At 45.6% G+C, this 23,505-nt stretch overlaps 1 protein-coding gene across 2 annotated transcripts in view; it reads left to right on the top strand.

The window, feature by feature from the left end:
• Positions 1 to 23,505, top strand: part of CUL1 (cullin 1) — a 90,805-nt gene that overhangs the window by 66,056 nt on the left and 1,244 nt on the right. For both annotated transcript variants that reach the window (XM_032483273.1, XM_032483272.1), the window contains exons 10-21: positions 9,847 to 9,954; positions 10,029 to 10,135; positions 12,108 to 12,156; positions 12,520 to 12,651; positions 13,871 to 13,988; positions 15,131 to 15,207; positions 15,654 to 15,785; positions 18,140 to 18,232; positions 21,905 to 21,952; positions 22,030 to 22,112; positions 22,629 to 22,734; positions 23,221 to 23,334. In XM_032483273.1, coding sequence (XP_032339164.1) covers positions 9,847 to 9,954; positions 10,029 to 10,135; positions 12,108 to 12,156; positions 12,520 to 12,651; positions 13,871 to 13,988; positions 15,131 to 15,207; positions 15,654 to 15,785; positions 18,140 to 18,232; positions 21,905 to 21,952; positions 22,030 to 22,112; positions 22,629 to 22,734; positions 23,221 to 23,334 — 1,167 coding nt within the window. The remainder of the gene's footprint in view (positions 1 to 9,846; positions 9,955 to 10,028; positions 10,136 to 12,107; positions 12,157 to 12,519; positions 12,652 to 13,870; positions 13,989 to 15,130; positions 15,208 to 15,653; positions 15,786 to 18,139; positions 18,233 to 21,904; positions 21,953 to 22,029; positions 22,113 to 22,628; positions 22,735 to 23,220; positions 23,335 to 23,505) is intronic.

The following is a 23,505-nucleotide window of genomic DNA, read 5'->3' as shown; positions in this document are numbered from 1 at the left end:
GTACAGCTCAGTGGTAGAGCACGTGCTTAGCATGCATGAGGTCCAGGGTTCATTTCCCAGTACCTCCTCTAAAAATAAAGAAACAATTACCCCTCCCCAAAATAATTAAAATAATACAATAATAAGTAAAAAATTTTTAAATGACATAACTTTCCTTGCAGTGAGTTCAGTGGGGAGTCTTGTCTCAGTAGCTGTGGATTAGAGCAGCAGATAAATGAAGCAGGTCATGCTTTTTCACGTAAACTGTTACATGTTAGATATGAGATTGGCCTTACGGGACTCATGTTCTGGGTGAATATTGTTAGATTAAAAATAAACATAACTTGCTTTTTCATTTTCATAAGAATGATGGGATATTACTTCTAATGTCTTTTCCACACCAAAGTAAGGTCCTAAATGGGGAAATAATCACACCATAATTCTCAAGTACCACTTTTTCTCTTTCTTTGGGTGCAGTCAGCTGCCTGATTGAGTTGGTCCGTGAATTTTGATTCTGCAGTTTGCTTTTTCATGGGACTTAAAGCACAAGTTCAGCTCTAAGTCAGATCCTGTCTCTATTAGTAGAAACTTCATCTGTCAGCATTAGTCAGCAAAAATAAACTATCTACCAGCGGTTATATTTTACTGGAAATTAAGCTTTTAAACATTATGTTTATCACTCAGATGTAAGCCGCTGATTAACATGAATTTAAAAACCAAACAAGATCTTCCCCCATGAAAAGTAATTATATATAACTCAGTAAACTTGTTTTGCATCTGCCTTAACTTTGAAAAGTCAGACTTCTTACCATACTTTTTAAATTTATTTTTTAATTGAAATGTAGTTGGTTTTGACATTTTTTTAAGTATGTTTATTTATTTACTTATTTTTTATAGAGGTCCTGGGAATTGAACCCAGGACCTCGAGCACGCTAAGCAGGCATTCTACCACTGAGCTATACCCACCCCTCTACGTATATTATTGATTATAGTTATTATTTCCGTAAGAACTATGTTTATAGTGAACTCATGGAACCAGTTTTCTAAATTGTTACTCTTGTGAGGAGAAATTTTTTTTCAGAAACTGAATACTTTTCCTATTTTCCTCAAAATGGAGTTTTTTCCTGAATTTCCACGTTATTGTCTTGTCTCAGAAGTTTGAGTTGACTCCTGAGTCTGCGGTGCCGTCTGACTGATGCGTGGGTTTCTTTACACCCTTCCGGGTCTGGGCTGTCCCTGCTCCTGCGTTCACTCCCGGTGTGAGAGCCCAGCAAACTCACAGCCGGCCTCAGCCCGGCGCAGCCTGTGTAGCTGCTTGCTGTAAGAAAGGATAAATACAGCTGCTAAAACGCACATAATTTAAGTAGGTATCCATTTTTACCACATGTGTAGTAAACATAAAAGATATATTGTAGCACAAACCATGATGGTTTTCCAAAACCCAGTGACGCCGACGGGGAGAAAAGCAGCAGAAAACAGAGATTGTTTGAATTGGTAGAAGTGGGAGAGGAGTTCTCGCCAGCTTTCAGAGACCCCCGGGACGGAGGACGTCCCTGTCTAACCGTGCTGCGGGAGACCTGGTGTGCAAGGAAGTATTCAAGGATGGGTTTTAAACTGGGGTAGAGCTGAGCGAAGGATCAGATAACTTCTTAATAGGCAAGTTTGTTTCTTTGGCAAGTTGCCCCACGCAGGGCCTCTGGACTGGCAGGAGAGCGCGGGCAGCGGGGTGAACCCCATTCTGGTTGCATCAGAGTCAGAGCAGAAAGATCTCATGTGCTTCCGTAGATGGGCCGAAGCTACACACTGCAGTGTGTTCAGTCGTCAGCAGTACAGTCACTGTAGAAAAATAATCTATATTAAAATATAGGAGGAGGATGGACCTAAGGATGGTCCACTTCGCTCTTAAGGGGGAACACCTTGAAAGCGGAGCCTGCAGCTTCGGGTGTTTGTTTTAAAAGCTGGAAGCCCACGGTGTGGCCGGCCCTGTGCTGCTGTCAGTTGTGTTATCCGCCAGAGCAACCAGCTGCGTGATGCTGGCTGGTGTGATAACTCAAAGGGCCAACGACTGTTGGTAAAAAAAGTGAAAAGATAAAAGTGAAATCATTTTCAGATAAAAGTGAAATCATTTTCACTCATTCAGCAAGCATTTACGGCCTCCCTGCGATGGATCTGATGTCAGGAATTCCGGCTCGAAGTGCCTCACCCCTGTCTTCTCATCAGATCTATCTTCTATCTTCTCATATCTCTGTGACCTCGGCTGCTCGATTTAGTGACGGTACAGCAGGTCCCTGTAAAAGCGCATCTTCCTTCTTCCATTCCCCGCACAGCGGTGGCAGCTGTGTGCCACCCTGCCCTCATCCTTTGCCCCAGCAACAAGTCATCTAAGGTGGCTTCATTCCCTGCTGAGCTGGCCTGCCAGCTGACCACAGGGGGCGCCATCTCCCTCTGTCCTCTGATGAGGCATTGGAGGGTGGACAGGCCCCCTTCCTTGGCCCTCCAGGCGTTTTTCTGTCCAGTCCCACAGCTGCCCTCTGACCCCTCACTTCGCTTCCGGATGGTCTTACCTGTGTCCCAGTGTTCATCCCTCATCAGCACAGCAGTTTCATCTTTCAAAACTACTGCTTAACAAAACGCGTTAACAGTTTTACTACACATTCTTCATCCTTTGCTTTATTTAATATGAAAAAAGCCCTCTTCCCTAATATAATATATTAAATCATCAGTATTATATTAAATCAAAATCCTCTTCTGATTTGCCCTCATTTTCACAAACTTCACCTTTCTGTCCTTGTTCCCCCCAGTGCACTTCCTTGTCAATGTGCATACTGCCATCTCCTCCACCTGTGACACCCCTTGCCTGTGTTCCTCTTGCTTTGTCTTGCTTTTTAAAGCCAGCTCAAGTCCCCCTTTCTAAAAAGAGCTCTCCGTTAATTATTCCAGCCTGGAGTAGTTGTACCCTCATCCTAAACTCTGACGGCATTTATAAAAGTGTCTCCTGTGCCCCTTTATGTTTGTGTGTGATATTTGTGTGTTTTCTGTTACTCCGTCGATTCCCAGTGCCTCGAGAGCAAAGCTGACACCTTGTTAGGGTTTTACGTGCTCTAGTCTTAGCGCCAGCATCTGATTCAACAGTCTTTGTTATTGGTGCCGACGACCGTGCCTCGGCCATGGCTGCCGCCTCCTCTCCAGTTAGCCTCCTTATTCTGTATCCTCAGCACGGCCGTTGTCTAAACACACACTCGCAGTTCCATACTTAGACTTCACTGTACCTTCCTGGTTCTTCTCTCTGCTTAGACATATTCCTTCTTTTTTTCCCTTTGTGTTAAACATCTTTATCTTTCAAAACCCCCAAATGCCATTTCTTCCACGAAGCCTTTCTTGGTCACCACTTTGAAATAACAGTGTGTTGGACTATTTACATGCCATTCACACTACTTAGATGTCTGTGGATCCCCATCTTCTGCGGGGATGGCTTTCTTATCCATCTTCGTGTCTGCAGCTAAGCACAAGGCCTGGGACAGAGCAGGGTCTTGGTACACTTACACCTGTGTCTTAATTACACTCCTCACTGTCGCCAGCAGATCAGGGCTGCTTACACAATACATAAAAGGTAATAGGGTAAATGAAGTAGAGACTAGCAAAGTAAGGGCTAGAAACACAAAGCCAAGGGTCCGTGCTCAGAGTGCAGGCGGTGAAGTCTAGTGCTCTTGTTAAAGGTGAGCCACAAGCTGGCTTCCGATTTTTCTGTCAGTGCAGAGCACTTGCTGGGAGAGACAGAGCTGTGAAGTGCAGTCAGCTCGATTCACAGTGATCATAAGGAACAAGCCTGTGACTCAGAGGAAAGACTTTACTGGCATTCAGAACTGACGATACCTTTACTGACGGCCCATCCTGAAGAGAACCTTCCAGTTAGGTGGAAAGTCATCGGTGTAGACACAAAGTAAGTACAGTATCGAGTCATTGGATAGCTGTATAATTTCCCTTGTCACCAAAATTTTGTAGCAAAGTACCAAAATAACATTCAGAAGAAGAGTCCTGGGTTCAATCCCCAGTCCCTCCATTAAAATAAACAATAATAAATTTTTTAGAACACAGAGTCCATGCCGACTTGTAAGTGCTTGCTAATGGGTGCCTGAGGGCACAGCTGGTTCCATGTTGAATTTGCAGTTGACACACGGTTCCACGGCCGTCTGGGTGCCCCTGTGCTTCCCTACGAGAGGGCTTCATAAGTCAGGTTATAAGAGAACGTTTCATCACTCTGTCTTCAGGGCAGAAATGGCAACAGATAAGCACGAAGTCCTCTTTGAAACCATATCTTGATAGAGTGACCTCAGTCTGCCTGGAACTGAAATGTAACCCAGCCGGAGCGGCCAGTGATGCCTAGATGTGCTGCGGGGCTACAGGGTGACCGCTGGGAGCTGGGCTGCAGAGCCGGACGGGCACGGAAGGTTATGAACGTTCACCTGCAGCTTTGCGTGGTGAGACGGGAGGAGGCGTTTTCAGGTGCTGCCGGGGGCTGCTGGCTCCAGGATCAGGAATGATATTTGTTCTAAAGGGGAGCCCTTACCATGGAGGATTTTAAAGGCAGAAATAAAACCAGGTATCTCTGAGCATATTTTTCAGTATAAGACTAAGGGGTGAATCTTGGACCATATCAGAATTCCGAGAAAGCTCTGTGGTTTGGGTTGAGAGGTTGCGTTAGGCGTAATTGTAAGAGCTCAGTTGTGGTATGAACTTACCCCAGAGTGAACAGAGCAGCACCGTGCTGGGGGCTTCTGCATATGATAAGGGGTTAGTTTATACATGTAGGGTTCCCATTCTCCCCTGGAGTAAAATGTTTGAGTAACTTAGTCCTGACTCAACCTTTCTGTGGATGGTAATAGAAGAAAATTATCCACACAGAGCTAAAATTAGCCAGAGAACGTCACACCCTTAGAGGGTGGGGTAAGAAAATCTTAGACTGTTACAGATGCAGGCGATTCCTTAAAGCCGGTGATGGATTTGGGGGCTGATTTTACTATTCTTTCTTATTTTGAATATGTTGAAGTTTTTCCATAAAAACGTTAAAAAAAAAAAAGAAATGTATTAGTTTTGATGTGGGAAAGGAGGAAGTGGAAGGACCAGGGAGCTGTTTTAAGTTTTGAATTAGTCTTTGCTGTATATTTAAGTCCTGAAGTGGCCCCTCGTTGGCTCAAGCCCAGTGAGATGCTCCGTGAACCTTGCCCCACCTCCTTGTGAGATGAGTGGGCCTGCCCACTTGTCTCCGCTGCTCCTGATTCTGAACTGATGCAATTATTACTTTCTGAAGCATTATTCTTTTCTCCTAGAGGAGACACAGTTTTTCCTGGCAAGTCTAATAACTTAGTTCCATTTTGAAAATACAGTATTTTCACCTCTGATCACTCATTGCCTAAATCTAGTCAATTCAGAGCCTCGGCATTTACAGAGTAACCAACACCAGCCAGCTGAGGTGGACTCCAGCCTCACCTTGGAGCCCAGGGAGGTGCAGGTGTGAGCCAGGACGGGGGGTGACGGGCTGTGACAGTTTATCAGAGTCCAGCTTATTAGAGGTCATGATAGAGTTAAGATATATTAATTATAATCTGAGGCTTAGAGCCGTGATTACAAGATAAATAAAAATGAAGCAAAAAGTGGCAGGTGGACAAAGGTTAACATGATGAGAATAGGGAACACTGGTTAAATTGCTAGGTTTGTTTGTCTGGGTATTCTAAACTTGAAACCGTTCTCAGTCAGGAAAACTAGTGACTTCTGCTTATCTAAACAAATGAGTCTAAATGATGGAGTAGGGAAAGACCCATTAAGAAAATGTGAGACTGTTACAGTGCTGAGCGATCTTTGAGGCCTCCCAGTTTGGAGGGTTTGTTTTTTTTTTTTTTTTCAGTCTGGATTTTGGGGGTTTTGCTCACTACTTAATATGGAAATGACTTTTCTACGCTGAGCGCGCACAGACTGGCAGTAGAGGGGGCGCCTGAGGAATGGTAGTAGACAAGACAGTCACGGTGTACAGGCTCCTTTGAGCTCCTGACCAGCAAGAGAGGCAGCCGTCAGCAGCAGCCCCCAAGGATGCCGAGCCTTCCAGTGCGGCCCGGGCGTCGTGCAACAGGGAGGCCTAGCCTGTCCTGGAAGTTCACGGCGTCCCAGAGAAAGTACTGGAAACCAGTAGAAGAGTTGGAGCTGCCTCTGTAGGTGGGGATCCCAGACAGAGCAAGGCCCCGTCCTGAGACCCGAGACGTCGGGTGTGACGGGAAGAGGAGATGTGGCACAAGGTGGACCCAAAAGGGTGGATCCAGGCTGGCCTAACCATGGGAGACCTGGAAGCCAGATCAGTGACGCTGCCTGAGTCCTGAGGGCAAGAGGAAACCAGGTCAGGGTTATAGTAAAACCTGAAACTGACAAGATCAGATTTTTACTCTTTACAGAATCGCTGCCATGTGGAAAGTGGATTAAAAAGATGAAGAGTTGTTAAGTATACCAGTGAGGTTTGTTAGAGTGGTTCAGGTGGAAAGGACACCAGCTGGTGGTGGGGCGGGGGGTGCAGAGAAGGAACGGGGTCGTTAGGCTTTGTTGTAGACAAGTTGTGTGCTGGGCAGTTGCTGAAGCTGGACAACACGTGGGGTGGATTTTACTGTTCTTTGTAATTTTGAATATACTTACGAATTTTTTCTACAGTAAAATGTTGAGAGGAGAGAAATGGGGAGAGAAAGGTCCTGAGGAGCAGCAGGCCAGGGAGGAGAGGAGGCTGGATCTGGGAAGCGTGGGGACCCCAGGGCGTCCAGGGCGGGTTGTGGGAGCTGAGTGGGGACATAGTCCGGAGGTGAGTGTTAGAGCCTCTGGCCTAATGACAATGACCACATGGGAGTTGGGTGAGGTCCCTGCAGGACCAGCCTGAGAGGTGTAGAGCGTCCTCCATGCAGAGAGCCCGCGGGTACTATTGTGTGAACAGTGGCTGTAAACCATGCTAATTACTAATTACTCCGTTCATTTATTTTAACATCAAAACTTCGCATCTTCATTTTCTTGGAAAAAACATGCGTCCATCTAGCCGATCTTTCCTCTCTCCTTACCGCTGTTGCTTTTATAGCTTTGCCAGCTGGTGCCCTCTGAAACACTTCCTAAAGATGGTCACTTACCTCCTGGTTGTGAAATCACTCACCTTCTGAACATCTTTTGTTTGGCACCACTGGCTGCTCCTTCCTACATTCTCTGCTCTGTGTTACTCCTGTGTGTTCCTGTCTCCATGTGTCCTTGCCAGGCGCCCAGGTGGCTTCTCTCTGAATCTCAGATGCCAAATTCAAATTTGCAGGGCTCAGTGCCTTACACACTCGTCCCTTAGATCTGTTCTGGCCCTTACTTCTGACCAGCCAGACTCCTGGCGGGGCCTTCTCCTGTGGCAGAAGGAATCTGGAATGGGAGTGTGAAGACTTCTGTGCCCTCAGGGAAGCTCTGTCTTTCTGTGGGGAAAGCCTTCCTGGTATTTCTTGGGACATTTACATTTTTCCAAATCTTGATTCTGAGAAAAATTGGTCAAGAAATCAAGAAAACAGGGAAAAGCATTGTAATTCTCCACAAACATGAAGACCTTCCTGGTTCAGAGGATTCCACTGATGACAGTTCAAGGCAGGTGCAGGGTCCCTGATGCATAGGGTCCAAGTTTAAGGTCATCTCCAGGAACCAGGATGAGGTGGGGAATCAGCGCCGTCTCATGTCAGTCTCCCTTGTAGGTGAAGCCCAGTTACCATTGTGTGTGCAGCCCTCACGGCTGCTGGGGTGAGTCATTCTTGCAAATAAATTCACACTCATCTGTCTGTATACATAATATACTTTATATCAATCCTGTGAGTGGCGTTCCGAGAAATAACAAGTTTTGGAAGGAAATTTAAGTCCTTACTTGGCAATTTTGATGTGCGTTTCTTTGTAGCGCTGTTAACCTTGAATGATACCATATTCGAATACTACCCAGTGCTGCTTGCTGGCATTTTCCAGTGTTCAGATACTCGCTAGGGGTTAAAGTTCTTTGGAAAATACTTTAAAAGAACAAATGCAGAGAGAAAATATGTGAATGCTGTGAAATAATTTGGCATGAAATTAGGAAGCAATCTAAAATCTGATTTGGCAAAAGGAATATCAGTTTCAATGGCAAAACCAAAATTAAGTCAAGCAGGCAATATTTCCACTGTTAAAAAAGAGAAATGAGTTTATATTTAAGTAAGATGTGTGCCAACTGGGAGATGCTTTTGGATGCAGGCTAATGAATGAGACCATTAATACAGAATGCAAGAAATTCTCCTAGAATAGGATCATGAAATTAGGAGCAAGATTATCTGATGAGACAGTTCTGTATGTGTTTTAAGTTTTAAGATATATAATTTTTAAATATTAAATATAAAATATACATAGCATTGGCTTTCGATATTTAAGTGATTTTTATTTGGCAATTATTTTGTGTTAATTTCCCCTTTAATATTTTATCAAATGTCTATCAGGTTGAGGCCACTCTATGTGTCATTAAAATTATAATCTTGTCACAATATATTTGTTCGTAATAATAATAAACCTTGTGTGTTTATACTATGTTTAACAGAAACCCTCTGAAACTCCTAGTGTAACCCTGTCGTGGGAAAATGATTTACTCTTACGAGTACTCATTGTTACTTAGAAACAAGATGTCACAAACAGTTAGAATCGGGGGAACTGTCTGCTCATCCCTGAGTCCCGAGGAGTAAGATCGGCCAGGCATTGGACGCCCTGGCAGACCGTTCAACCCCTTGCACATCAGGCCTCCGTTTGTGAAGCGGTGGCCCGGCGCCCCTCGCTCAGGCTGTCCGCCAGCGCTGTCCCCTCGGCCCACCGCTCAGCTTGCCCTCCTGACCGTCCGCAGGGCTCTCTCCTTTCACAAAGCCAAGGAGGAGTCGCGGAGCTCGGGAGTCGGGCTGCCTGGGCCCAGGCCTGACTCTGCCGCCCCTTAGGCCCTTGGCCAGATGCTTACCTGTGACCTGGTTTCTCCGTCTGCAAGATGGGGATGCGGACAGCACGGACCCCGCAGCGTGACTGACAGATGGTGACGGTCCCTGTGCAGGCTCAGGGCCGTCAGCCGTGCGGCCAAGTGTCAGCATTGTGCCCTGCTTTGATTGTTTCCCAGCTTGGTCTCCTCTGCCCCGTCCTCCGTGTGCTCCTCCTGCATTGCTCCAGAAGCCTCTCCTGGGGCTGCTTTTTACATTTCATTTACATTATGTTGGCTTTTGCCCAGAGACTTCCAGAGCTGGCTACCCCATCGCTCCCCCACTCTCTGCCTGTCTCCCTGGCCGGCCTCTCCCTTCTTAGTTCTTTCTTTACGTCCAGTTGTGTCTTCTGACTGGCCCAGGTGTCCTGGGCAGACCGTCACTCTAACCCACCCCCGCCCCCTGTCCACACCTCTGAGGACCGAAATCCAAATTTATACTTACTGCCTGCCCAGCTAGGTTCTAGATAACTGACTGACTGGCTTCCTCAGCCAAAACTAAGTCCAAAATTTGAATTTTTTACAACAAAAATTGGCTAAGCAAAGCTATCACTTTGAAAGTTTGTTTTCTGCGATCCCTTTGAATTTTCAAATAATTTGAAAAATCTGGTTTTCATACAGCTTGAAATCACTATTTAATTTCGTGTGAGAATGTATTTTCATTTACTATATACATCAGCAGAATGTCCTGTGTGTTTTGATGAAGGAGCGACATGATTTCTTGACCTTGCTTGTTAATGTGTTTGAAGAAGTAGCCACACCTTTTGGAATGTTGTAATAGCAGCACGCTAACACACAGGCTAGTCCCCAGTAACCGACCTGTACGTCTGTTTTTCCTTCTCCCCGAGGACCCCAAAATGTATGTACAGACAGTGTTGGATGTTCATAAGAAATACAATGCCCTGGTGATGTCGGCCTTCAACAACGATGCTGGCTTCGTGGCAGCGCTGGACAAGGTGGGTGTGCCCCGTGCTCCCCTGCGGAGCAGGCGGCGCGCGCGGTCCTCTAACACCGTCTCTGTGACCCGCAGGCTTGCGGCCGCTTCATCAACAACAACGCGGTCACCAAGATGGCTCAGTCGTCCAGCAAGTCCCCCGAGCTGCTGGCTCGCTACTGCGACTCCTTGTTGAAGAAGAGGTACTGGCGACTTGGTGGTCTCCCCTGGGAAACTCTTCAAAATCTCAGCTTCTAGATGAGGAGTGAAAATTGATCTTCCATTTTACATAGTCTAAAATGTCACTTTTGGACCTTTTGAGTGCAGAGTCCTACTGACTGCCGTTTAAAACAGGAGACTCCCCACAGACCACAGCGCTCGTTCTGTGTGCTTTCGTCACCATCTTCATTTAACGCGTGTTTTATTGCTCTATCATAGTATTTATAGTTTATCCGTCTTATTTCTCAGCTGTTCTTTTTCCTAATCAGTGTATGTGTATTAAGCACGAGAGGCAACATAACCTAATACGGTTCTCTTCTCTGTGTTGTGCCTTTTGAAGTTCTCCCTAGTTTTTTGTGTGTTTCTGTGGGTTTTCCTCAAGTTCTCTTTCACTAGAATAGCTGCTTTCAGTTTAGAAACGCTCAGGGCTTATTTTACTGTTTCAAACATTGCACCAGCAGGTGTGGCAGTGGTTTTCTACACCCCCCAGTTCTACTGGTTTGATAGTAATAAATTATATTTTAAGCAGCTCTCGAAGGCTCACCTCACCCCACTACAGAAAAGACAGAATATTTACACTACCAAGAAGACTGCAAACAAGCCTCACTAAGAATACAGTTGTGGGAATCTTACGTAAAATGCTAGCAATCTAAATTTATCAGCAAACTAAAGAGTAACTCTCCAGAACATAGGCCAGCTTTCTAGGAGTGCAAGGATGGCTCAGATTTAATGTAACTGACATTAAGAGAGAACTGTGTGGTCAACCATGAGGTCGTCCTAATTGACGTGGGAGAACATTTGATAAGGTCAGTAGCTTTCTTTCGCCTTCGCCAGAAAGCCGCTTGCCCAAGGCCCCTGCAAACTGAGCGTCTGGGGTTTCCTGTCTGTTGCAGTGCCTGTCTGGTGCGCACTTCAGCAGCTGTGGGCAGGTCGCCTAAGGCATTCATTAGGAATGAAAGTGGACTTTAAATGGAGATCAGGCCTGGTTTTATTTTTCAGGCTCTGTAAAATGAAAATTTTCAACATTTTAAATATCAGTACTGTCGTAGGGCTTCAGTTTGTTTGACAAAACGTGAAACTTCTTTTCAGCCATAATCTTTTCATAAATGGTCCTCATCAGGTCCGTTGATGAAGCAGACAGCATGGCAGGTAGTTCCAAAGGGCTGCTTTAACGAGCAATTGTTAGTGACTGGACTCGAGCAGGCACTGGGTTACACTCTGCCAGGAGGGAGACAGCCCTGACCCATCAGTGAGGAGAATGGACTTTCCGAGCCAACTGCTCTCACGCAGGGCACCTCTTCAGAGCTTGTTTGGTAGTTGGATCATTTCATGTGAATTTGTAGAGATCTTCTTTATAAAAGAAAAAAAGCTTTGAAATTTTATTTACCTTGAAATCACCTTTCAGTTAATATTTGTTCATAGAATAGAGTGAATGAATCAGTTGTTAAAGGACAGCCATCTATCTTGAAGACATAATGGCAAACGGAAGGGACACTTTAGCAGTAGTTTAAAGAAAATCCTTAAATTATCCTTAATTATTAGGCCATTAAAAGGAAACTATATGCCCTTTCACTTTTTTCAGAGTTAAGTTAAAGCATATTGTAGAAAGCAAGTAGAAAAGTGAAGTTCATTTACTTAAATTTAAATGGATTGTCCTTAAAACTTGATTCAGAATGTTTTGGGAAACTTGTAATAAATATCTTGTTAAGTTTCGTTGTGATATTCTACATGACTATATGGAAGGATAGATTATGAAACAGAGATACAGTAAAAGATCGCCAAATTGCCACGGGCAAGAAAGGCTAACCTTCCCATCTCCACCTGCTAATCTGAAAAGAGCATGTAGTCCGGATGTTCGGAGCCGTATTCTGATATGATAGTTTGGCTCAGGGGTGCTTGTTGAATGAGTGTTTGCTGATCTGTTTGGAAACACTGTTCCCTTTTTTAACTTTTCAGTTCCAAGAACCCAGAGGAAGCAGAGCTAGAGGATACACTCAACCAAGTGGTAAGTCCCTGTGTGGTCACGTCGGTTTTCAGTAGCCTGTTACCTGACAGGTGGCTGGTTTTATGAGGCATCTGGAAAGTGGAAAGTAGTAATTTTTTTATTTTGAATCTGTGATTTTACTCCCTATATTGAGTCATTAATTTTAGCATTTGTTCCCTCCTCATTAGTACTAAGTCCACACCAACTTAATGTGATTTAAGGGGTTGATGGAAATATTTACCTTGAAGATGATGGGGGAGTGTTTTTGGTCATTGTCAACGTGGCCGTCCAGGGCCGGACAGAACAGTGCACACGCTGCTTTGGGGCCCGTGCTGGGGACAGATCGCAAGCGCGTTAAGTGTGCTCTCGGGGTGGTCTTCCTAGATGGTTGTCTTCAAGTACATAGAGGACAAAGACGTATTTCAGAAGTTCTACGCGAAGATGCTGGCCAAGAGACTTGTGCATCAGAACAGTGCGAGTGACGATGCTGAGGCGAGCATGATCTCCAAGTTAAAGGTAAATGGAACCTTTCCTTGAAAAATTCCAGCTTTTAAGTTATTCAGGTTCCCAGTCTCTCCAGGTTATCAGTGGCTCTGAGCAGACGCTGCAGTCTGAGCCCTGGTGCTCCACTGCTGAAAACTAGAGTGTTGGACAAGGCCAGGTCCCCCTCCTCGGGTGCCCTCCCGACCCCAACCCCTTGCTCCTCGGGGCCCGTCTGTTCTGGCCACGCCGGGCTCTGCTCGCTGTCCGAGTGTCCTCTCCTGGCTTCTGCGCCTGTGGCCTCAAGAATTGCTCCACGTGGCATGGTCCGTACTCAGTTTTTTGGCCTGAGTTGGTTGAGTGTTTTGTTTTTCTCTGGACTTGGTAGTTAACCGTTCATACCCCCACGTCTGCAGGACAGAGAGCATCAGTGTTAGTTTGCTGTTGAAAGTTTCTTTATTCAGCCACCTCTGCACTCAGCCTGCATTTGTGACAGGCTTGCTGGCCTGTCAAGAGCTGTTACATGGCTTAGGGCAGATTTCACTTTCCCCTGACATTATGTTACATGGGAGTCCTGCTCAGCGTGGGCTGCCGTAACAAAACAGTGCGGACTGAACCAGAGAAGTGCATTCACAGTGTTCTGCAGGCTGCTAGGAAGTCCAAGATCAAGGTCCCGGCCAGCTCAGTTTCTGGTGAGGGCCCTCTTCCCAGCTCGCCTTTGGCCGCGTCTCACCGCGTCCTCACATGACAGTGGGGCAGGGAGCAAGCTCCCAGTCTCCTACTATGAGAGCGCTAATCCCAGCGTGGAGGTCCACTCTCACCACCTTTTCTAATCTTAATTATCTCCCTGTGGCCCCGCCTCCAGATACCATCACAGCTGGGGTTAGGGCTTCAACAAAGGAGTTGGGGAAGGGGGTACACAGTTCAGGCTATGGTGGTGGATAAGAGACAGAAACAAATTATGTCATCTTTGCCTTCTCCCACGGTGTCAGAAACCCTAGCTCTTAGCACCCGAGTGATTGTTACTGTGTGTAGTGTGTACGAAGACCTGACTCTTCCATTTGGAGCTGCGTAGTTGGTGACAGTGAATTAATGTTGAGCAGTGCATGTTTGTGCCATGAGATGCAGCTAAACGCTGACTAGCTTCAGTGCTGCAGTTAAGCGTCGGTCCCCTGCTGTGATTTCTGCCAGACTTCCTTGTGTACATTTATATTTCTGTAGAAATTAGTAAGGCAACTGTCTGGGTTCATTTCAGCAAGCTTGTGGTTTTGAGTATACCTCTAAACTTCAGCGGATGTTTCAAGACATTGGTGTGAGCAAAGATTTGAATGAGCAGTTCAAAAAGCACCTGACGAACTCGGAACCCCTGGACTGTGAGTATCCCAGGTCTGCGGGCCTCCTTTCCCGGCCGTGTTCCTAGAGGCGGGGCTCTCCCTCACTTGGCAGCGACGGGGGGAGACGACAGTCTTCAGTGAGGGCAGCACGTGTTTTCTCGGAAGTTCCAGGCCAGGCAAACCGGAAGTTTTTCCCAAACACACCGCCCACCTCGTAACTCTCATGTGACCATAGGAGATGACAGCTGGGGAAGCGTGGTGGCCTCTCCCCGAGGACCCAGTGCTGAGCACAGCTGGGTGGGGGTGGGAGGGGCTGAGCCAGTGGCCAGCATCCGGGTCCTGAGCCCTGACATCTGCCGCTTGCAGAGATACGGCCACCCCACCCCGGCTGCTTGCCAGCTTGGGGCTCCACTCACAGCTTAAATTTCAATTAATTTTTTTAACCTGAGTTTGGCTCCATTCTAGTAGTTTTTCAATTACAAGAACTTGGCCAGAGTCAAATGGACCAAAGCCCTCGTGGCTTCAGATTGCCGTTAGGGGTCAGGACAGCCTGGGTGCCCAGGCTCGTGGGCGGGGGCCAGCTGGGCCCCTGTCGTGAAGTCCTGCTGCAGGATGTGGTGCATCTTTCTAAGTGAAAAATGGGGGTTGTACTTTTCCCAAACTACAAGGAGTATTCCCGTGTTAAACTTGAGCGGTGACGTTTCTGTTGTAATTTATAGGCTCTGTTTGTGTAAGATGTACAGAATCTGTGTCTGTTCCCAGTAGTCAGTGCTGCACAAAACACAGTGAAGTGGCTTTACCTTGGGGTTCTCATTTACCCTACTTTGGGGCTCTGACGCCATCCCTGCCTGGTGAACTCAGCTGTGGACTGAGGGCGTTCACGGCAGGAAACGACGGCAAATGCAGCAGAAGAGGCACGTGATCTTATGATTCTAAGTTAGAGAAATGAAAAACTCAGTCCTTGGAGGAGAGAATTTCTGGCTCTTCTTCCTGTTCCTAATTTTAATTGAAGAAAACAATTTCATTGAAATTAAATGTGTTCAATCCTAAGTTTTATGTTGAAGCAGGATTTTTCAAAGAATGTGTCTTCTTTTGATAAAAAAAAGTCCGTGTTTATCTGAAATGGTGGCAGTTTAATAAGGCTAATTAAATGTATTCTGAAATTTTCCCCACTCCTCCAGTGGATTTCAGTATTCAGGTTCTGAGTTCCGGATCGTGGCCCTTTCAGCAATCTTGTACGTTTGCCTTGCCGTCAGAGGTAAGGGGGATTTATCTTCTGTTCCCTTGGTGTGAGCAGAGATGGAAGGGGGCAGCTTCCACGGAGAAGGCGCAGTGTGTCTGCAGGAGGCCCTCCTGCAGTGGGCCGTGGGGCCGGAGCTGGGCGGGGCTGTGGCGGGTGGGCTGCCTCGGTTCCAGCTCGACAGGGTATGGTCGTGTACGTGGATATTTGCTCCTAGGAAGCAGAACCTCATAGTTCTGTGATGAGCATCCCGGTGATGCATAATGTAGAAACGTTTTGATTGTACCTTCAAATGCTTAAATGAACGTGCTTTGTCCGAGAGTAAACACTTGATGTTTGTGTCTTACTCTGATGTAAGCATTTTGTCCTGTAAACTTGGACCAGCGCATTTTATTTAGAAATGCCGACTGGAGAATATGGTGAGATGTCTGTTCACATAGTGCCCTCCCCCCATTTTTATCCAGTTGGAACGGAGTTACCAGCGCTTCACAGCCTTTTACGCCAGCCGTCACAGTGGCAGAAAGTTGACGTGGTTGTATCAGCTCTCTAAGGGAGAGTTGGTAACAAACTGCTTCAAAAACAGATACACGTTGCAGGTAAGATCACCTTTTCATTTGGGTTTTTTTTTAAAGTATAAATGAAGAGAAGACAAATCACAGAAATCAGAATCCAGTGACTCACACAACAGAATCTAGAGTTAAGCTTCTGACAAAATAATATAGTGGTTAAACAGCTCGGAGTTTAAGAGTCAGGTGAGCTGAATTCTAATCCTTTGTGGCGAAGGGACAAGTTACTTAATAGCACTGAGCCTCCGTTTTCTCCTCCCTGAAAGGATGTCAGTGCCTCTTATTTTGTATGTGGTGTGAAAATTAAATGAAGTCATGTATTTAGTAAGTGTCTGGCACAGCTCCTGCCTGACACACATTAAGTGTTCAGGTAGTAGCTTAAAAAACTGGAGTTTCATGTATTTAATTGTGATGATAGCTCTTTCTCTTTGACAAGGCACTTCACAGTGGTGACAACCCTCAGTGCTTACAACAGCCCTGAGTACTAGGCACTGAGTACTAGGCAAGAACATCTGTGACTTACGTTTCCATCTTATAGACGAGACGCTGAGGACCAGCTTAATTTAAGTGACTCCTGGATCCTAGCTTTTATGTGGCAGAGCCGAAATTTCAGTTACGGTCTTTTCCCTTAAAGAATCCATCTTGAAGAAGGTTTCTCTAGTGTCCTTATAAAAACAATTATAAATCTATTTAAGTGTCAAGAAACTTCTGACGGCATTGTGCAGTCTCAAGCTGCTCATTACTTTAAACTTTAAATAATTCTGTTATGGTAAAAAAGAGTTAAAATGTATGATACTCTGTTACACCAGGTCTAGAGGTCTTTATCAACTTGAATGCGGATTCCTATACAGTTGACCCTTGAACGGTGCGGGGGCTGGGACACCGACCTTCCATGCAGGTGGAAACCTGCCGATAACCTACCCGACATCCACGGTTCCTCCATATCCACGGACCCCCCACATCTTTGTATTCAGTCAGCCTGGGGTTTATAGTACTGCAGTATTCACTACTGAAAAAAATGTGCATGCAAGTGGACCCACACAGTTCAAACCTGTGTTCAAGGGTCAGCTATAGGATTGAAATTTTGTTTTCTTTATCCCCAAATATATGCAGAAGAATCCATGAGTTCACACTTCAGCACCTAAAGTTTCAGTGCCCCTTTTTGATCAGTGGACGCCTAGCTAGAGGTGTGTTCGCCTTGCCAGAGGAGCCAAGGGTGGCACAGTGGCTGGTGTCAGTCACCTGCTCTTTACCTGTCTTGCATTTTTTTTCAGGTTTTAAAAAATGTGCTTTTTTGTGTTTTTTCATATCAACTGTATTGAGGTAATTTACACATAAAAGACACCCATCTGAAGCACACAGACAGTAGAGTTACGGCAAACGAGTGCGCCTGGGAACCGGCACCAGGCCGGGCCGCGCTGAGCCTCTGGGAGCCCTGTGCTGGCCCAGGCTGACTCGGTCACTGCCTGTCTCCTCCCGCTGACCAGGGCTCTGCCTGGACAGGCAGAGCTGCCCGTGCTTCCGTGGTTGTCGCCATGGACCAGGGAAGAGGGAGGGGCAGGGACCCCGTGGGGGATGCGGGCCGGTGCCCGGGGCTCCCCCTGGAGAGGAGCGTGGGCCGATGGCGCAGTCTGCTGAAAGTCCCTCAGAGCAGTTGGCTTTAAACCATTTCAAACTTTACACAGTAAAGTACTTAGGACTGAAAAACCAAGCGTGGTATGTTAGTGCAAGTTGCTCTGTCAGTAACGCACCGGAGACGGTTTTCCTTAGCATTTGTGCAAAAGCAAATCTGAAGATTGATGCTCTTTGTTTTTGTGTGTACGAGGTGAGTATCTCTGTGTTTGTATAACTGAGCAGGTGCGCGTACAGTGTGTACAGTTGACCCTTGAACAAGACGAGTTTGAACTGTGTGGGGCTACTCACACGTGGATTGTTTTCAGTAGTAAATACTCCAGGACCACACGACCTGGGTCCTTGGTGGTTTGAGTCCGTGGATGTGAAACCTCGGATACGGAGGAACCACGTGGACAGAGGGCCGACCCTGTTAAACTTGGATGTTCAGCGGCTCGGAGGGTTGGCACCCTGACGCATCCCCCCATCCCAAGTTGTTCAGGGTCAACTTTATTTATGTATACAGAGCCTTTTGGAAGAAAGTTCAAAATCACTTTAATATTTGAAAAGGTGGGAAATGACCTCTTTGAGGAAAATGTGTTATTGTAGGGGACTTCGGACATGGTGTGTTCCCTTTTCAATAGATCAGCTTAATTTTTTTGCATCTGAAGAGTTGGTTTCCTAAGCAAGTTCTCCACACTTAGGCCCTGTATTTTGGGAGTTTTCCCCGCATTTAGATGTTGCCTCTCTTTCCTCCACACGGGTCCCCGAAGGCGTCCACGTTCCAGATGGCGATCCTGCTGCAGTACAACACGGAGGATGCGTACGCGGTGCAGCAGCTGACGGACAGCACCCAGATCAAGATGGTACTCCCGCCTTGGCCTTGGCCTTTCTGGGGTGGGGCGGGGAGCATGGGGTCTTCTATTTGAAACAGATATTTGCCTTATGAATATGAATGTGCTCTTATTCCCGGGTTCAGTACCTGATTTTTAATTTTTAAGCTTAGTGTAACACACACACCTACACACACACACACACACACACACACACACACACACACGACATGCCTCTCTCCTGCATTTAGTGTATTCTTAACCCTCTGTCCAGCTGAGCTTTCCTTACTAAATTTTCACTTAATGTTATTCTTCTTGTTCATCGTTTTTTATTGAGATATATATACCACAGAACATAAAATTCACCATATTGTAAAGTATACAGTTGAGTGGTTTTTCACAGGGTTGTGCAGCCACCACCCCTATCCAATTCCAAAATGTTCCTAGGACCCCTAGAAGAAACCCAGCACCCACTGGCAGTAACTACCCTGTACCTGTCCTCCCCCAGACCCGACAGCTGTCACTTTGCTGTCCCCCCGGATTTGCCTACTCTGAATGTTTCGTGCACATGGAATCACATGACGTGGGTTTGGGGGTCTGCCTCCTTTCACTTGGCATAATGTTTTCAAGGTTTGTCCACGTTGTAGCAAGTGTCTGTATTTCATCCTCTTTTTATGGCCGAAACATATTCCAGTATCTGGATGGACCATATTATGTCTGTCCATTCATCAGCTGATGGACATTTGGGTTGTTTCCACCTTTTGGTTATTATGACTAATACTGCTGTGAACAGTATGTACAAGGTTTTTAATGAACATATTTTCAGTTCTCTTGGGTATATATCTAGATGTGGAATTGCTGAGTCATAATAACTTTGTATTTAGCTTTTCAAGGAACTGCCAAACTGTTCCACAGTAGCTACACCAATTCATACAATTTCCATTTTTTCCACATCCTGGGATCATGTAGTTATCATTTTTTTTTTTACTGTAGCCATCCTAGTGGATATGAATTGGTGTCTCATTGTGTTTGTTTGCATTTCCTAGTGACGAATGAAGTTTATGCCCATTTGTAATTAGGTCATTTGTCTCTTTGTTGAGTTGTAAGAATTCTTTATATATTCTGTATAGTAGACCCTTATGTGGTGCATGATTTACAAATATTTTCTCCCATTCTGTGGGTTGTGTTTTCATTTTCTTTATCACACACATGGTTTTAATTTTGCAGTCCACTTTATTTCTCTTTTGTTGCTTGTGCTTTTGGTGTTATATCTGGGGACCCATTGCCTAATCAGATGTCAAAGATTATTCTTCCCCTGTTTTTTCTTTTTCTTGAAGTATAGTTGACTTACAATATTGTGTTAGTTTCAAGTGTACAACATAGTCATTGGATACTTTTATATGTATTTTTTCCCTGTTGGTTGGTACTGGCAACCTTGTCAAAAATCAGTTGGCCATAAATATATCTCTGGATTCTCAGTTCTTTCCCAGGGATCAGATGTCTCTTCTTATGCCAGTACCATGTTGTCTTCGTTACTGTTGTTTTGTAGTAAGTTTTGGAACTGAGACATCCATCTTGGTTCTTTTTCAAGATTGTGTTGGGTCTTCTGGGTCCCTTACATTTTCCTGTAAATTTCTGCCATTTCTGAAGAAAACACAGTTGGAATTGTGATGGAGATTGCACTGAATCTGTAAATTGCTTTGGGGAGTATTGCCATCCTCACAATATTAAGTCTTCTAATCCGTGAACATGGCTGTCTTTCCATTTATCTGAGTTGTCTTTAAATTTAACTGTGGGTCGTAGTTTTCATTAGTAGCCTTTAAATTTCTTTGGTTAAATTTATTTCTAAGCATTTTACTAAATTTGATGCTATTGTTAGTGGAATTCCTTGTTCATTGCAGGTGGATAGAAGTACAGTTGTATATTCATCTTGTATCCTGCAACCCTGCTGAACTCATTTATTCTGACAATTTTGTGGATTCTTTAGAGCTTTTTTTAATATGCAGTCATGTCATCTGCAAATATAGATAGTTCTACTATTTACTTACTTGGATGCCTTTATTTTTCTTGCCCAATTGCTCTGGATAGAATTTCCAGTATAATGTTGAATAGAAATGGTGAGAACAGGCATCCTGGTCTTGTTCCTGAACTTCAGAGAAAGCTTACAGTTTGTCACTGTGACTTTTCTTAGATGCCCTTTACTAGAGTGAAGAAAGTCTCTTCTGTTTCTAGTTGGGCTTTTTTTTTTTTTTTTTTTTTGAGTGTTTTTGTCATGAAAGAGTGTTGGATTTTGTTTAAATGCTTTTCCTGCTCTATTGAGATGAGTGTGTGCTTTTTCTTATTAATATGGTGTATTATGTTGATTGGTTTTGTTATGTTGAACCATCCTTGCATTCTGGGATAAATCCTGGTTGGTTGTGGTATGTAGTATTTTTTATATGCTGCTGAGTTTGGTTTGCTGGATTTTCTGGAGGATTTTTGCATCTATATTCAGAGAGAAATTGGTCAACCATTTCCTCATGATGCTTTTGTCTAGTTTCAGTATCAGGGTCATACTGGCCTCATAGAATGTAAATTAGGAAAGCCATTTATTTTTCAATCGTGCTTCAAGTTAGTCCAAAATACATCTTCAGGTTCTAATAACAGTGAATTTGCTTCTCTGCTCGTAAGAGTTTTTCCTCCTTACTCACCAGGAGGAGACCTAAATTCGGGTAAGGGATGAGGTTGCCCCCAGACCATGGAGAGGGCTCTGCACTCGGACGCTTGCTTACCCAGCTGAGCGCTCCCTTGCCTTACCCCGTCCGGCCTCCCTGCCAGCCCTCAGGCAGCTCTTAGTGTAGAACTGACTCCCTGCGTGGTGGCTGCTCCCCCCCCCCCCCCCCCCCCCCCCGCTCCAGGGCTGTCTCCGCACAGGCAGCCTCTGCATCCGAGCCCCGGACATGGCCAGTGGTGTTCTCATCCTGCTTCGGTTCCTGGGCCTCTTACCACGCTGCAGTCCTCTCTGTTTTGCTTTGATGGCATGGACCATGTGCCCTCCGTCCAGGGCGGGCTTCCATTAGGACCAGATGGGCCCGTTCTGTCCTGCGGCAGCGGCGGCCGTGGAAGGGGCCGGGTGTGTGAGCCTCCCAGTGACTTTCAGTCCAGCTGGTGGTGCTATGGGTTTCATGAGATCGGGAAGCTGCAGACCTGAAGGAGAGCTGAGAGGTGATGGATCCAACCACTCTTCACGGGTGAGGATGCAGCCCAGAGGCCCAAGGAATGTTAGAGTCCAGCAAAGGCAGGTCCTCAGGAGGGTCGCCAGTGCCACCCCTGCCGTGTTTGGGAACAGAAGGTGCTTTCCGGGCTTAGCGCAGCCCCTTCTGGTGCCTTTGCAGTGATCAGTGTCCAAGACACACTGTCCAGCGTCTGAGAAACTAGTAGATTCCTGGAGATGTGATGACGGAGACCAGTGGTGCACGATGTCTCGTACTGATCAGAGAATTGTCAGGTTTAATACTGGGAGATTGACAGCAGAAAGGGTTGGTTTCCCTTTTAAAAGCAGGTCTTAGGGAACCTCTGAGAGGCCCCACCCCTCCTTTCCCTCTGGGTGTGTACTGCTACTTGGGCAACTATTATTTTTTTGTGGAGAACTGGAGTATGGGATTGGCTGTGGTTTTTATTGCAGAAAAACATGCATTTTTCTCTTCTTTTTCTCTTTAATTGCAGGACATTTTGGCACAAGTTCTACAGATTTTATTGAAGTCAAAGTTGCTGGTATGTTTGAGTACTTTTTATGTTAACCTAGAAGAAAGCCTTCCTGAGACTGTGTAGTAACAGTTATTTTCTTATAGGTCTTGGAAGATGAAAATGCAAATGTTGATGAAGTGGAATTGAAGCCAGATACCTTAATAAAATTGTATCTTGGTTATAAAAAGTAAGGAAAATTAATAAGTAGATGGTCCTAGACCATAGACCGACCCCGACACCCTGGGGCCGTGGCCTGTATCACTGCGGACGGAGGCTGTGAGCAAGGGCTGGCAGGCAGGCACTTGGAGGCCTTTGATGGGCCCCTGGTTCCGTTTGACCCTCCTGGATGGTTCTCTATTTGACTGTTTCCGTTTTGGGTTTTTTCTTCATTTGGTACATAAGTCTCCTTAAATGGCTCACCTAGAAAGTTTAGACCTCTGTGTCCGAGTATCTTGATTTTATTTCACAGGGCAAAATTCGGGAGAGCGGGCTAAGGAACTGAATTTCCTGTGATGCAAACATCCTAGGAGCCCGCCCTGTCCAGAACTAGGGGGCACTTCCCAGAACTGATGCTGGAAACCCTGCAGGGAGGCGGGCAGGCCCTCCACCCTCAGGGGTGCAGAGCACGTCTTAGAACAGGAAGAAGCCCTTACAGCCTGTCTTTCAAAACCATAGTGATTGGTTTCCCCAATTTTCTTGACAGTAAGAAATTAAGGGTTAACATCAACGTGCCGATGAAAACGGAACAGAAGCAGGAACAAGAAACCACCCACAAAAACATAGAGGAAGATCGCAAACTACTGATCCAGGTGACGCTGGGGCCCGTCCCTCACACGGGGGGGGGTGGCGCTTCCTCTGGGCTGCGTGTTGGCTGTGGTTGCCAGGATGATGGATGGTTCTGGAAGGAGTAGGTGAAATAATCGATGAGGCAGATGAACACGCATAAATGGGGTGAGTTAGTAAAACGGGAAGGAGGGGTCAGGCCGCTCCTGTGACTTCGAAGTCTGAATTTTTTTCTCATTTTAAAAATGTTTTCTAGTTGGGTTAAATGACTAGGGTTGCTCATAAGAGAAGCGTTTTAATGTTGGCCTTGTTAGCGCTGAAACACAGGAGGTAGACTCGCCTGCCGGCCCGGCCCTGCAGTGTATTTTTTATTTGTTACCTATTGGGAAATGGTGACCCTGTTCACAGAGGTAGAGCTTGGGCAGCTTTGCAGATAGTCCTTAATTATCACCAATAAGTTCTTGTAACTCTTTTTATAAAACACGTTTGTGTTTCCTTACTTGGTTGCATAGGCGGCGATTGTGAGAATTATGAAAATGAGGAAGGTTCTGAAACACCAGCAGCTACTTGGAGAAGTGCTGACTCAGCTGTCTTCGAGGTTCAAACCTCGGGTCCCAGTAATTAAGGTACAAGAATTCTGTAGCAGAAGCATTCAGTGTATTATTTTAGAAAACAAAAGATGTAACCAAAAGTAAGGTGGATTACTATTTCCTAAAGAAGGAACTTGGCTTGTTCCTGTATAATAACTTTCCACAAAGAACATAGGCTTCCTTTGTAAACGTTTTATTGAAACACAC

Source organism: Camelus ferus, chromosome 7 (genome assembly GCF_009834535.1).
Source record: "Camelus ferus isolate YT-003-E chromosome 7, BCGSAC_Cfer_1.0, whole genome shotgun sequence".
NCBI lineage: Eukaryota > Metazoa > Chordata > Mammalia > Artiodactyla > Camelidae > Camelus > Camelus ferus.
Note: the sequence above shows the minus strand (reverse complement) of the source record. Positions and strands in the feature narration are given on the sequence as shown.